This window comes from Columba livia, chromosome 1 (assembly GCF_036013475.1).
Source record: "Columba livia isolate bColLiv1 breed racing homer chromosome 1, bColLiv1.pat.W.v2, whole genome shotgun sequence".
Taxonomy (NCBI): Eukaryota; Metazoa; Chordata; class Aves; order Columbiformes; family Columbidae; genus Columba; species Columba livia.
Window position 1 is genome coordinate 69478051 of NC_088602.1, and position 12378 is coordinate 69490428.

The following is a 12378-nucleotide window of genomic DNA, read 5'->3' on the forward strand; positions in this document are numbered from 1 at the left end:
CTGCTTTTAAAGCTTTTCTTTTTTCTCTTATTGAAGCAGACTGGCATGCTAACTACTCACGGAGAGGAATGGAGTTGCTGAAATTCAAGCAAGTATTTTACCAGTTACAGTTCAGGTACACAGCACTGGTTTTCCAGGTGTTGCTCAAGCCACACTTTAAAGTAGCATCTTACAAGAAAAAAGGACTCACATTCCTTAACTGATGTGATGTGTAATTATATTTTCATTTTCCCTTAGTGATCTCTGCTTTGAGCCCTTCAATACTACATTCAGTCATCTGCTTCCTTAAAGCCTTTTAGTGAAGGTATATTTTTAAGTTCCACAACAGTGACTTGCAACAAATAACAATCCTTTTTCCCTCCAGAGATTTTTGCCTGTGGGAAGCACACACTTCCACACTTCAAGGAAATACATAAATAAATACATCAAGACAACAATGACATCTGTGTTCTTAAGAACTTCTTTTATTAGTGTAATTTCCATGATTGCATAGTTTGCAAAAGAAAATTGTAACAATTAAATGCAGTCTCTTCACTGTGATCATTCTATTCTAAACCACCAACACACCCAGCGCTGTGAATTTGCACCACATGCCAACCATACCATCAAAAAGGACCTTTTCTGTAAGTTTGAAGTCTAGCACACCAAAAAAAAAGAAAATCAGGTAAGTTAAATTCCATTGCCAAAGGAGGTAAGTTATTAAATTGGCCGTTGTAATGGAGTCTGTACAATCCCAATTATAAAATCCAGATTTTTCCAACAAGAAAAAAATAATCTAGGTGACAAATCTGATAAAACTGCTTATTGCAAGTTAAATTATTGTAAATATTTTAAATGCTAAAAATCTCAGCTATGTGAAAGACCATTATCAATTTTGTTTCAGCTTGTGCTTTTGACAAGTGTGTGTTTAGCTCTTCTCAACATGAGCTATAGGCTACCAGGAATCTACCTGGTAGAAGAGGTGTCAAGCTGTCACCCTAAGCAGGGAGCCACAGGGGAAGGAAGGGTATGAAAATGCTGTGATTACAGACTGACTTCTGGCCAAACACACCATTAACCCAGCGCCTCTTAAACTGGTTCAGTCCCATCACATCAGCTGACTCAGCAGCTCTGATGCAGCTTCCAAAGTCACCACTCACTTGCAGACAACTGTTTTGCAGGTGCTTACCAGGACTCCGAGCAGCAGCTGGAGAAGAGATGCCACGTCTAAGCTCCTCTCAGCAGAGCCCTTCTGGGAACCGTGATTTGCTAAACCCCTGGCCTGCAGCTCTGGCGCTTCAGGAACATGGGGAGAGACGTGAACCACCAGTATCACCATCACCATGTGCGATGCACGCTCAGCCAGGCGAAACCAGAGGAAGAAAGGCCATTGCTGGAACATGCCTCTGTTACTCGGCCACACAGAGACAAAGCTCCCTCTGGCATCTCCATGTCTGTCACAGCCCAAAAAGTGAAAATTACATTTATTGAAGCAAACTGTAAAACAAATGGGCTACTCTGTCCATCTCCTTTATTTGTGGCTCTGCGTTATAATGATTACAGGTTGACTTTCATGAACTGTACAAGCAGTAAAAGGCGGCCAACTATGCTTTACATCATTGTTTCACACAAAGCAAATACAGAAATGTCCAATTGCCTAATTTCCTATTTAAAAAAATTTTCTATAGGCACAAAGCAGGAGAATGTTGGAAAAGAGTCGAGGGAAGAGGTATGCATAAATAAAGAAGTACTTCTTACATCAAAAATGTCCCAAGAATCACAAAGTCTGCAGAAGCTTGGTTAATCAAATACTGCAGTACTGATCTCATCAGTATAAAAGTGAAAGAGCTTTAGTTCTGTAATAAAAATTCAATTTATTTTATTTTGGAGAAAGGGAGGGAAAGAGGGTGGAAGGTGTAAGAGAAGGAAGGGCAAACTTTAAAACAGCAGCCAGTATTAGGAAGGGCAGTAGGAGAGGTGAACAGGCACATTGGAACCATGGGAACATGTAAATTGACCACTGTCAAACCAGTGTAAATTTCTTGGTTTCTCATGGAAAACATTTTATCCACATATTTTCCTCCCAAACACATATCCAACACTGTCTTCAATATATGACTTTGTTGGTAACTTTTAGAACAGGAATAGCATGTTTATTCCTGCCTTCCCGTTGCTGTAAAATGTTATCTAGATGATTTCAAACACTTTCTTCAGCTCTACTATAAGCTGCCAGTCAGACTTCTGCATTTCATCCCTGAACCAGTCCTTCAGAGCATCGATGGACTGACGGCTGATCTGTAACACACAAGACAAAGCCGTCAGAAACATGAATGTGTGTTAATAACGGCAGCTTTTAGTGTGATGAAAGTGATTCAACTGATGAAAAGCTCCTTCCAATCCCAGTTCTGCTACCAATCTGCTGCATGACCCATCCCATTCATTTCCCTCCTCCTCACATCCCTCACTTGATCTTCAGAGACCACCACAGCACTGACCATCTCACAGCCTGTGCAGTAAGGCAAGAACCTGCAGCTGGGAAGATCCCCCACACCAGCACCACCTCCCAGTCCTTGTCACAGCCCCTGGTGGGTACAAGCCCACAGCATGTGTGTGGCAGGGGGTGTTCTCCAACATGAGAACTAAAGCAGGTAGGGATGTGGACATCAGTGGCTTTGCCTCTGACAGCAAAAAACTGAGCGAGGGATCATCTCCTCATCCAAGTGCAATGTTCCAGAACTGGAGCAACTACAGTACTGCTATTCATTGCGCAATTTCAAAACTAGGCAAACACAACCATGGTGTGATGCTGCCAGGGTTGCTGTGCTGCTCTGAGCAGCAGCTACATACACCAGTATGCAAATAGCTCATTTACCATTTTACCCTCTCAGGTGTAGTAACCTGCAAGGTAGTTGTAGCTGTAGCAGCGTATCATTCCCTTGGCCCTCTGGAGGGGCACTACTACAAACCTCAGAACAAGGCTACAGCAAACCTCAGCTGAATGATGCCACCTATGAGCCATTTCAAGTGTCTGTTCATCCCTGACAGAAGGTTCCTAGGGTATGTTTTACAGGCTTCATGCAACATGTCCACTTCAAGCAAGCTACCACCATGTCATAAGCCCTCTCCAAAAATGCAGATTGCTTTTACCTTACTGACGAGGATATCTGTTGCTTCAAAGTGTCGTCCATACATTTTAGGTGATTCACCAGGAATAGGTTCTATTTTAACACATACTTCTTGGCCTTTTTTTGCAACCTCCACTGGTTTATGGTTTATTTCAATACTTGTAACTATTCCAATATCAACAAACTGCAATACAATGAAGAAGCTGTAAGACAGGTCCACAAAATCTCTGCACGCACTCTTCTTGTTTAGATATACAGACTCACTCATACTCCAGGTGACCCTGCTTTAGCAGGCAGGTTGGACTAGATCTCCAGAGGTCCCTTCCAACCCCAACCATTCTGCGATTCTGTGATACGATGTACGGCACTACCAGAGCAGCCGCCTCAGAGCTGACAAAGCCAGACACACTGAATATGTACTGAAAAGAGCAGCGACATCAAACCATATATAGATCCATCTAGGATATCAGTTTGGTCTTTTAAAATGTCAGGAGTTGACTTCCCCCCCTTATTAGCTACCAGTAATGACAATTTGCTCGTTACTTTATATTGCAATACAGAAATCGCAGCAGGGGAGAGGAGGAGGGAGGGTGACTGGCAAACACCCTCCAGCCACACTTCTGGCAGGGCCCTGAAGCAGCCCAGAGGCTGTACCCCACTACAGGACCCAGCTCTTCCAGCAGAGAACAGCAAGAAAGACTTGATCTGAAAGCCTGAATCTCATCTCCTACCAGAACCCTGTACCCTGGGGAAAGGCACACCAGCATTCCTGATGCATCATCCCAGGAGCCACCAGGCAGATCCAACATCCACTGGAAGAGGCGGTTACTTACATTTTTGCTCGGTACACACATGGGCGTCCCCTGCTTCACCTGGCCAGCCTCCACCACTACACCCATCACTATTGGGTCACGGGAGTTGAAAATGAACTGAGGGAGTATTTTCATCTTGCAAGGAAACACTGCTATATGCCTGGAAGATGACAAAGAAAAGGCATTTTGAAATAGATGCTAGAACAGTGTACACAACATCAACAGTTCTGCCTTTTCCCACACTTCTTGGGCTTTTATTCTAGGAGCATCACTTGGGGAGAAATCAAGTACAAAAAGAATTTTTTCCAATCTTGCTAATTCTAATCAACACTTGATCTTCAAGACCTATAGGGAACAATAATCAAGAATGGCTGGCATAGATTTTATTTTGACTGATGTGAGCAGTCAACTAAGACCAAAACCAAAGGAATAGTAATTTCACAGTGTAACTAGCATCTCAGAAGAGCGTAAGAGTAGAGATATTATGCCTCAACCTATCACCAGGGCTCCAAGAACTCAAGATTTTTGTTTGTAAAGTGAACAAATATGTTTAAATGCTGAGCTACACAAATCAGGATCAATATATGGAATTAAATACATTTTCATTTATTTTGACCATGCTTACTTTGCTGAGGACCACCCAGTGTCACAGATTCCAAAAATTAATATTGGGCCCCTACAAATTCTTAAGTGATTGCATATTCATGTTACTGCAGTCAGAATTAAACCCTGTACACTGGAACTGCACAAAATGAAACAGAATACAAATCCCTTTAGTTTTGTTTTCTTAACTGCAAAACTAACCCATCTATCACAAACTAGGAACAGAACCCAAGTACACAAAGCAAACCTGAAGAACACTCCACATTACATGATAGTTTTAGCTAAACCTTGTAAGTGCTTCACAGCTCTCACCCTACTAACCCTAATCCCACAAGTAAACAATTAGACTGGAGCACTGAATTCTTTAAAACCATCAATATATTGTCCTGTCCTCTTCCTTGTTCCTTCCCACAAGAACTACGTGCTCAATAATAATATAGAAACAAGAAGTTAAATGCAATTTCATTTATAACAAAATAATTGAGACACTGTTATTTGGGAAGCACCCAGAATAGGATTGTCCTTACTTACTTGAATTCCTCTTGTTTCTGTTTTTTGTAGTCTTGTCTATATTTTGTGAAGGCATCAAATAAGTGATAAATTATTTCAGCACTAAAAATTCGAACTCCTAAACTATCAGCCATTTCCTGTGCATCACGTTCGATCCTCACATCAAATGCTAGAATGACTGCGTATCTGTAAGTAAAAATAAGTCAGAGTTTACTAGGCAGATCATTGAACCAGAGCTGAGGAGGCGGCCTTGCTGAAACACGACCATGCATTTAATGACGTGGTAAGCAAAGAAGTGACTTACTGTGGGTCGTGCTCCAACATAACTGATGCCTTCATAACATCTTTTTTATGGACAGGACCTATATTAATTCCTGAATACTGTTGAAGAAAGCCACACAGATCAGTCACTAATCTTTCTGAAGCAAAACAGAACAGTTACTAGCTAAAATTTACAAACAATATCAGTTGCAGCACAGAAGTACTTACTGGCACTTCTGATGTTTTAAGAAATTCAAGTAATGCTTCTAAAGAGCCTAAAGTAGAAGCCTGGACATAAACACCTTTCTCTTCTAATTTGATTGCATTCAATGTTTGCTTCAGTTCATGTATTAGTTCATCCTTTAGGAAACAAAAAGGAGAAAAAAAAGCCAGTTTTAGTCCTATTGCCATTTACGCCTCAGGGTAGAAAACCTTTCTGTTCATGAGCTGCTGAAAGTATGTGACAACCATACTAACAGGTACTGACTGACAGACTTGCAGTACAGGTCACACACAGCCCTGTGACACACTGCTGCTTGTTTCTGGCATTAGAAAAGTCTCAACTGAACCAGACTTGAGGATTTTGCAAGAAGGTGATCATGTAACACAAAGGAGATGCCCATCTTGGGAGTCAGCAGCATCTCCCTGCAGACTACGCATTGCTCTCCCCAGCACTGTACGTTTCTGCGGGTGAGCCTGAGTGAGCACACCCGCCATGGTGTGTGGCAGTAACTTGGATTGCCTGAGGGTCAGCAATAAAAGCTGAGCTGGCCAGGATTCTGAACACTCTCCACGCCCAGGTACAGAACAAAAGATGCAGGAGCATAAAGGCCATTGTGCTGCTTTCAGAGAAGCTTTGCAATTATGATAGTTTGAAGAACTCCACTAGCAGATGTTTGCCTAATATAATGTAATTGAAATATATGCAAAAATTACTGCAAATACCAAATCAGTAATTAACATATAGTCAAACTATGCTATGATACCTGTTTTCAAACCTTATTCTAGCACCAGAGACACCCCAGCAAAATATTGGGGGAAAAGCTAAAGGTCAGAATAGTGAAAACATCACAACGCTTCTGTTTCACATGGACACACAGCATGTTACTGTAACAGTTTTTAAAAGACAACCAAAACAAGCAAGTTACTTGCATACTGCGCTCTCAACATTTGAATTTGAATGAGCTTCATCACCAGAGAGCTCAGTTAACTCCAAGTTCAAGTGTCTCACTTCCACATTGGCCATCTCACCTTGAGCACTGGGATTTCATCCTCTTTATAAGCTACAAGCAACGGCAAACCAGCCAGTGTCTTTTCCAAGTCTTTCCCAAGAATCTTCACACCTTGAGCAGCAACAACTTCTTTGTGCTTTTCGTACTGGTTCTGAAAAGGAAAATACACACTAGCAAAGAGTTCATGCAGATGCTACGCAGCAACACACAGCACCTGAAGAACCTGACACCCGCAAGCACAGCAGAGAACACAACAGTGAAATCTAGCAGCTCGCATCTTTCTTTGGTGATTTTCTCTACTTGACATTCCTGGTGTGCATGTTTCAGTCTGCAAGTTCCTCTCCCATCAGATACCTGCCCTCTACCACACCTCATAAGGCAAGCAGGGCAAGCAGAATCGTCTAAAAACACAGGAGAAGGCCAAAAAGGAATACACATAATAGAAATGAGCAAGCAGTGATAGGAACCTGCTCATTGAAAAAAAATAAATTAAAAAAAAAATCAGCCCCATAGAGAAGTAGGAGAAGATGCTGACAGCTCAACTAAAGCTGAGCTGACACAGCCCAAGGCTCCGAACAGGAAGAGATGTCTCATCCCTGCACCGGGGCATCCTGTTCAGCCTCTTCATGTATGGAGTTCCATGCTCCATTTCCACACCCAGGGAAACCTCAAAGATCTCTCCCCACACAGGGCATGGCCCTAAGAGATCGCAGAAGCAGTTATTTCTGAAGAGCTTTAAATCAATGTTAGAGGGATTGTTCTGGTTTGTTTCTTCATTTGTTTTGTTTAGGAGATGTTTCATCCTTCTCTTGAAACTGTAAGGCAGCTGCCTGCCTCAGTAAGCACTTTGTTCCTGAAAGCCTCTATTCTTTAGCCCCTCCATCCCAAAACTCCGGTCTTATTGCAAGGATGACAATTCCCCAAGGACCAGCTGAACTGAAATGTATCCTCACTGTCTGCTTCAAAACATCCAGCTCTTCTAGACCCACTTCCCCAGCTAAAGGTTCCCAAATCCAGCATCCTCCTTGGTGCTGCTACCCTATATTCCATCTTCCACCAAAGTGCAGAAATTCGTCTGAAAATCTTGTTGACGGGAACCTGTGATCTGTTACATTGCTATTCAGTCCCACAAAAAAAGTCACAGTCTCAGATGAGTATCACATACCAGTTTATCTTCTGCTTTAAATAAAGGCAAGCAAATAGATGGAAATGCTTTCAATTCATTTCTTGTGGTACCATACTATGCTCAACAGCATCCAATAAAGCAGAGAACATAACCTAAGCGTAAACTCAATTTTTCTCTCACCCTTTCCAGCTATTATCAAGTTATTACTGCAAAGCTGTGCTCCAGAGCAGGAAGCCTGACTTAGATTCTCCAAGGCCACTGTCCTACCCCACAGCTCCATTAGAGTCCCACACACACAAGTGACAAGCATGGCTCTTGTCTTCCTGTTTGAAGAAGGCCAAGAAACTCTTGCTCAGATTCTGCCTCAACATCAATACCGCCTCCTTCAGCACCCCCGAGGCCACAGACTCACAACAGGGGACCACCACAGCAGAGAGAGAATGCCAACCTCAACCCAGGCTGCAGCAATAATTAGTATGACTTCACAAGAGTATCTAAGTTTGCAGGAAAGAACTCAATTAAACACTAAAGACTACAGTGGCCTGCAGGGACTCAGTTCTCCAATGAAATGAAGCACAACACCACAATTGTTACAGCCTTAGATTAGGACTCCAGTACTAGTTTTTCCACCTCTAAAACAAACCTTTAAGGCCTGTCCTATTACATTCATCTAGGTTACCTGCATGGGTTTTTTTGCCTTAAGCAAAATCTGTTCAGACACTTATGCCTTCCCTTTTAAGCAGGAGAAAACAAACACACACAGAGCAATTCTTTTCATCATCTTTGAATTGTATACATTAATGTATACATTAATGTATTTATAGCCTTTCATTTCTGTGGCTCTTCTCCTTTCATGGAAAGCAATACAGGCAGGATCTCAAATTCAGTGTCTCTCCCCAGGTTAAGACCAGGGCAGCAAAACCTCCAACAACTCTTGAAAATGACAAAAGGCTGCAGATCCTGCGGAAACTCACATGTTCCTTTTCTCAAATCTAAGTGAATATGATTTTTGTTATTTAAAACTCACTTTTACTAATAATACACACCTTAGCTCAGAAGTCACTGCACTAATACACTCCACTTTCCATTTTGGCTGGGTATCTCCCTCCCAGATGTAGCCACATGCTCGAATCCCTCATTAAAGCATGCACATCTTAATCCTCATTGCAAGGCAACTCCTCGATCCTCTCCTTTGCCATTGTTGTAACAGACACACCAAGAGGTATATGCAAGTACATTCACAAAAACACCAGCTGTGCACCGTCTTCCCCTTTAAGTCATCCCAAGATATTGCTCATATAATGACACCCTACTACATTTTCAATTTATAAACTTGATATTTTTCCCTGGTTCTGTATTTTCTCTAAATGTCAATACACTAACTGGTTTCCATACCTTAACTCGTAGCTCCTTCATAGGAGGAGGCAGCAGAAGGCCTCTAATCTGAGTTACTATAGGACCTTCTACCCCAGGAACAATAATGGTGTCTCCTTCTTTCAAGCGTCCGTTAATCAAAATAACATCTATGGTAGTGCCCATACCTGGCAGTGCTTTAACCTGAATGAAAGGGGGAAAAAAAAGTTACTCCATTTTTAAGCTTTTCAAACACTGTTTTTTTTTTAAACCAGGAAGAAGGGGGCAGGGAAGGGAGGAATTTCTAGATGCATTTCAAAGAACAGCTGCTGAATTACCTCCATGACTTGAGCTCTCAGCTCCTGACACTCAGCCAGTCTCTTGGTCAGCATAGTTTGCGTTAGCTCAACGAGAAGAGCTATCAGACTTCCCATGCCATCCCCTGTGTGAGCAGAGGTAGGTACAAGAGAAACAAAAGTGCGGGGATCCTTATTCTCATAGAACAAGGCAGCATTCAAGCCCTAGAATCAGGATTAATAGTTACATAGGGAAAAAAACATATATACACACACATCAGTATTAACAGTAACATTCAACCACAGTCTATTACTATTGCATTTTTTTAAATCCCAATTTAAAAACAACAACATTGCTGACAGTATGCTATGCAACACGAAGCCCCAGCCCACACTTGGAAGCAGTATGAGAACTCTACGAAGCTGATTACCACATCGAGCTTCTAGACAGCATTGTATGTCACCCACAGAAGTTCCCAGAACTGATGGGATTCATGCCCCACCAGCATCCAAGGGAACAAGAGACAGATGGGACTCTCTCAGGTGATTCCCCAGGAAGGAAAGAACAGGGACAGAAAACTTAATCTGCTATTCGTGACTCCACTGACCACACACAGCAATTAGCTGCTACTCTTCTGCACTCTTAAGGATGGAGCAGTTAAAAGGGATTTAACAACAAAGTTTGGTTTATGAGAGGTAAACACCAACGTCTCAGAAGAGATGCAACCATTTTCTTGATATTCCAAGTTGTTTTGTGGAAAGAAAGGAAACAAACCACCCACAAACCCAGAACAAAAACACAGACACAAGCCACCCACCCACCACCTTGACTATCACTTTCGTTAACCAAAGAACCTTGACTACTCCAGCCTACCTGTTTCGCAAATTCCACTATGATAGCTTTTGCACGTTCCTCAAATTCATCTTTCGTATTCTTTTTCTGCTTCTTTAGGGTGACAGCTACATCTGTATCTGGGCTTTTTTTCCAGTCATATAACCTATCAATCTTGAAAACACAGTAATATGTCATCTTACACAACTTACTATGGGGCATCTTCATGCTAATGCCACATCATGCATGAGAAATACTTTACCAGCTAACATCATCTATTTGCTCCAGTAATCAAATTAAATCCTTTTGTTTGCTTTAGCTGCTATATTTATCTCTGTTTATATATTTACCCAATGTTAGACAGTATTTCATTATAGCAATACTACTTCAGGTTTAAAAAAAAAAATCAAGCTATAATAATCTAGGTTCATACAGGATAAGGTCATATACATTAATTACATCAAGGTTAAGGTAAAACATTCAAAAGAAAGAGACCCACATATTGCTTCACATCCACAAAAAACACCACGAAGGGCTGTGGTTTTTTTTAAATAAACTGTACTAGTTTTACAAAGAACTTTTAAAACTTGCTGGTGAATTTGGACCCTTTGCTATTTTGCTACAGAGAATGGATCACAGGGGGGTTGTTCAAAAGACAACTGCGTACTTCAGATATGCTTCTCTAAGTAAGTTTTCAAAGCAGGACAGACTTAGTCCAAGAACCCCTATAGTTGTTGTACCAACTGAAAAGACATCTTTAGAAAATGGATTATAACCTGGTCAGGTAATAGAACTATAACCTGAAATGTAAGAACTTTTGGCTGTTTAATCTCAGGCTCGCCACTGGCCTTAGCACTTCTCCATGCAATAGTTTTCATTTTTGGGTTTTGTTTTTTATGTTTTTGTTTGTTTGGGGTTTTCTGTTGTTTTGTTTGGGTTTGTTTGGTGTGGTGTAGGGTTTGGGGGGGTTTTCTGGGGGGGAGGGTGTTTGTTTTGTCTTTTCTTTTAAAGCAGCTGTTTCTAGCAATGAGATAATGGCTTCCTCAGTTCTAATCTTCAGTGTTGATGCTCATTTCATTTCTTAAAGTATACTGCAGTTTTTACACTGCATGGGAATACACTTCTGTAAGTTCTGTCAGCATGTCAGGTAGCATCCAAAGCCATTGGACACGTGCCATTTCCTTATTATAATTCACGTAAGTCATCACAAATAGCCAGTATAATTTCTCATGCAGAGGATTTCTAAAAACAAGGCTGAAAATAACTGGCTTTACCATCTAATATTGCAAAGCGTGAAATAACTTCCCACCAGCGATCCTGGTTATTTTTTACTTTTCCATGAGCTTAAAAGCCAGCGTTGTAGTTCAGTCAAACTAACAAGTATCAGTAGCTAAAATGAAGTAAGACTTGGCAGCATAAAGCTTTTCTTTCAATTTTATCAGAAAAATGCACACAAATCCACGTAAGTGCAACAAAAGCCAACGCACAACTGACATACAACTTCCAGAAGCATGAACAACATACAGAAGTTCTATACAGTAAAGAAATTTAGCAGCAAGGAGACTGAGAAAAACTAATAGACTTTTTCTGTAAAGCTCCTGTAAAGCCATCAATGACATAAAAAACACAGAGGGATCTAAGAGCCACCGCTTCGGACTTCACACAAACAATTCAAGTTCATGGAAACACACAGAAAATTGTCAGATGCCAAATACACTATTAGAGTAGAAAAACAAACTTAAGAGTAAAAAGCTCGTCTACCTTGTTGAGAGCTACTATAAAGGGGCATTTCTTCGATTTCAACAGATTTATTGATTCAATTGTCTGTGGCTCCAAACCATGCATGATGTCAACTACAAGTATAGCAATATCACAAAGTGAGCTTCCTCTATTTCTTAGATTGCTGTGGCATTGGAAAAAAAATAAATAAAAATCAGTATGTAGCAACAGAACTTTAATAAAAATACAAACAATGTCAAACTTACATTGACCAATAAAAAGCTAAAGCTGATCAAGTAGTTTTTCCCTCAAAAATGTAAACTACATCAAAAAATATTCAAATTACACTCTGCAAATTTCATTTAACAGAATATATTCAAGTATGTGTATGCAAAAATAAGAAACTATTATTCTCCCAGGAGTTTTCCTATTATATATATTTTTGCAAGTTAAGATACTTTCTGATTTTTTCCTGTGTGAGAATTGAGATGTCACAGCGAAATACAGGAGTGCAAAATCTGAACAAGACC

General features: G+C 40.8%; 1 protein-coding gene across 2 annotated transcripts in view; it reads right to left on the reverse strand.

Moving 5' to 3' along the window:
• Positions 1 to 444: 444 nt before the first annotated feature.
• The window catches only part of EIF5B (eukaryotic translation initiation factor 5B), a 39362-nt gene continuing 27428 nt past the window's right edge, over positions 445 to 12378 (reverse strand). For both annotated transcript variants that reach the window (XM_065049842.1, XM_065049841.1), the window contains exons 14-24: positions 11891 to 12032; positions 10172 to 10303; positions 9340 to 9522; positions 9044 to 9205; positions 6542 to 6673; positions 5519 to 5650; positions 5334 to 5410; positions 5051 to 5215; positions 3938 to 4076; positions 3127 to 3288; positions 445 to 2274 (exon numbers count right to left, since the gene is read on the reverse strand). In XM_065049842.1, coding sequence (XP_064905914.1) covers positions 2167 to 2274; positions 3127 to 3288; positions 3938 to 4076; positions 5051 to 5215; positions 5334 to 5410; positions 5519 to 5650; positions 6542 to 6673; positions 9044 to 9205; positions 9340 to 9522; positions 10172 to 10303; positions 11891 to 12032 — 1534 coding nt within the window. In that variant the 3' untranslated portion in view covers positions 445 to 2166. The remainder of the gene's footprint in view (positions 2275 to 3126; positions 3289 to 3937; positions 4077 to 5050; positions 5216 to 5333; positions 5411 to 5518; positions 5651 to 6541; positions 6674 to 9043; positions 9206 to 9339; positions 9523 to 10171; positions 10304 to 11890; positions 12033 to 12378) is intronic.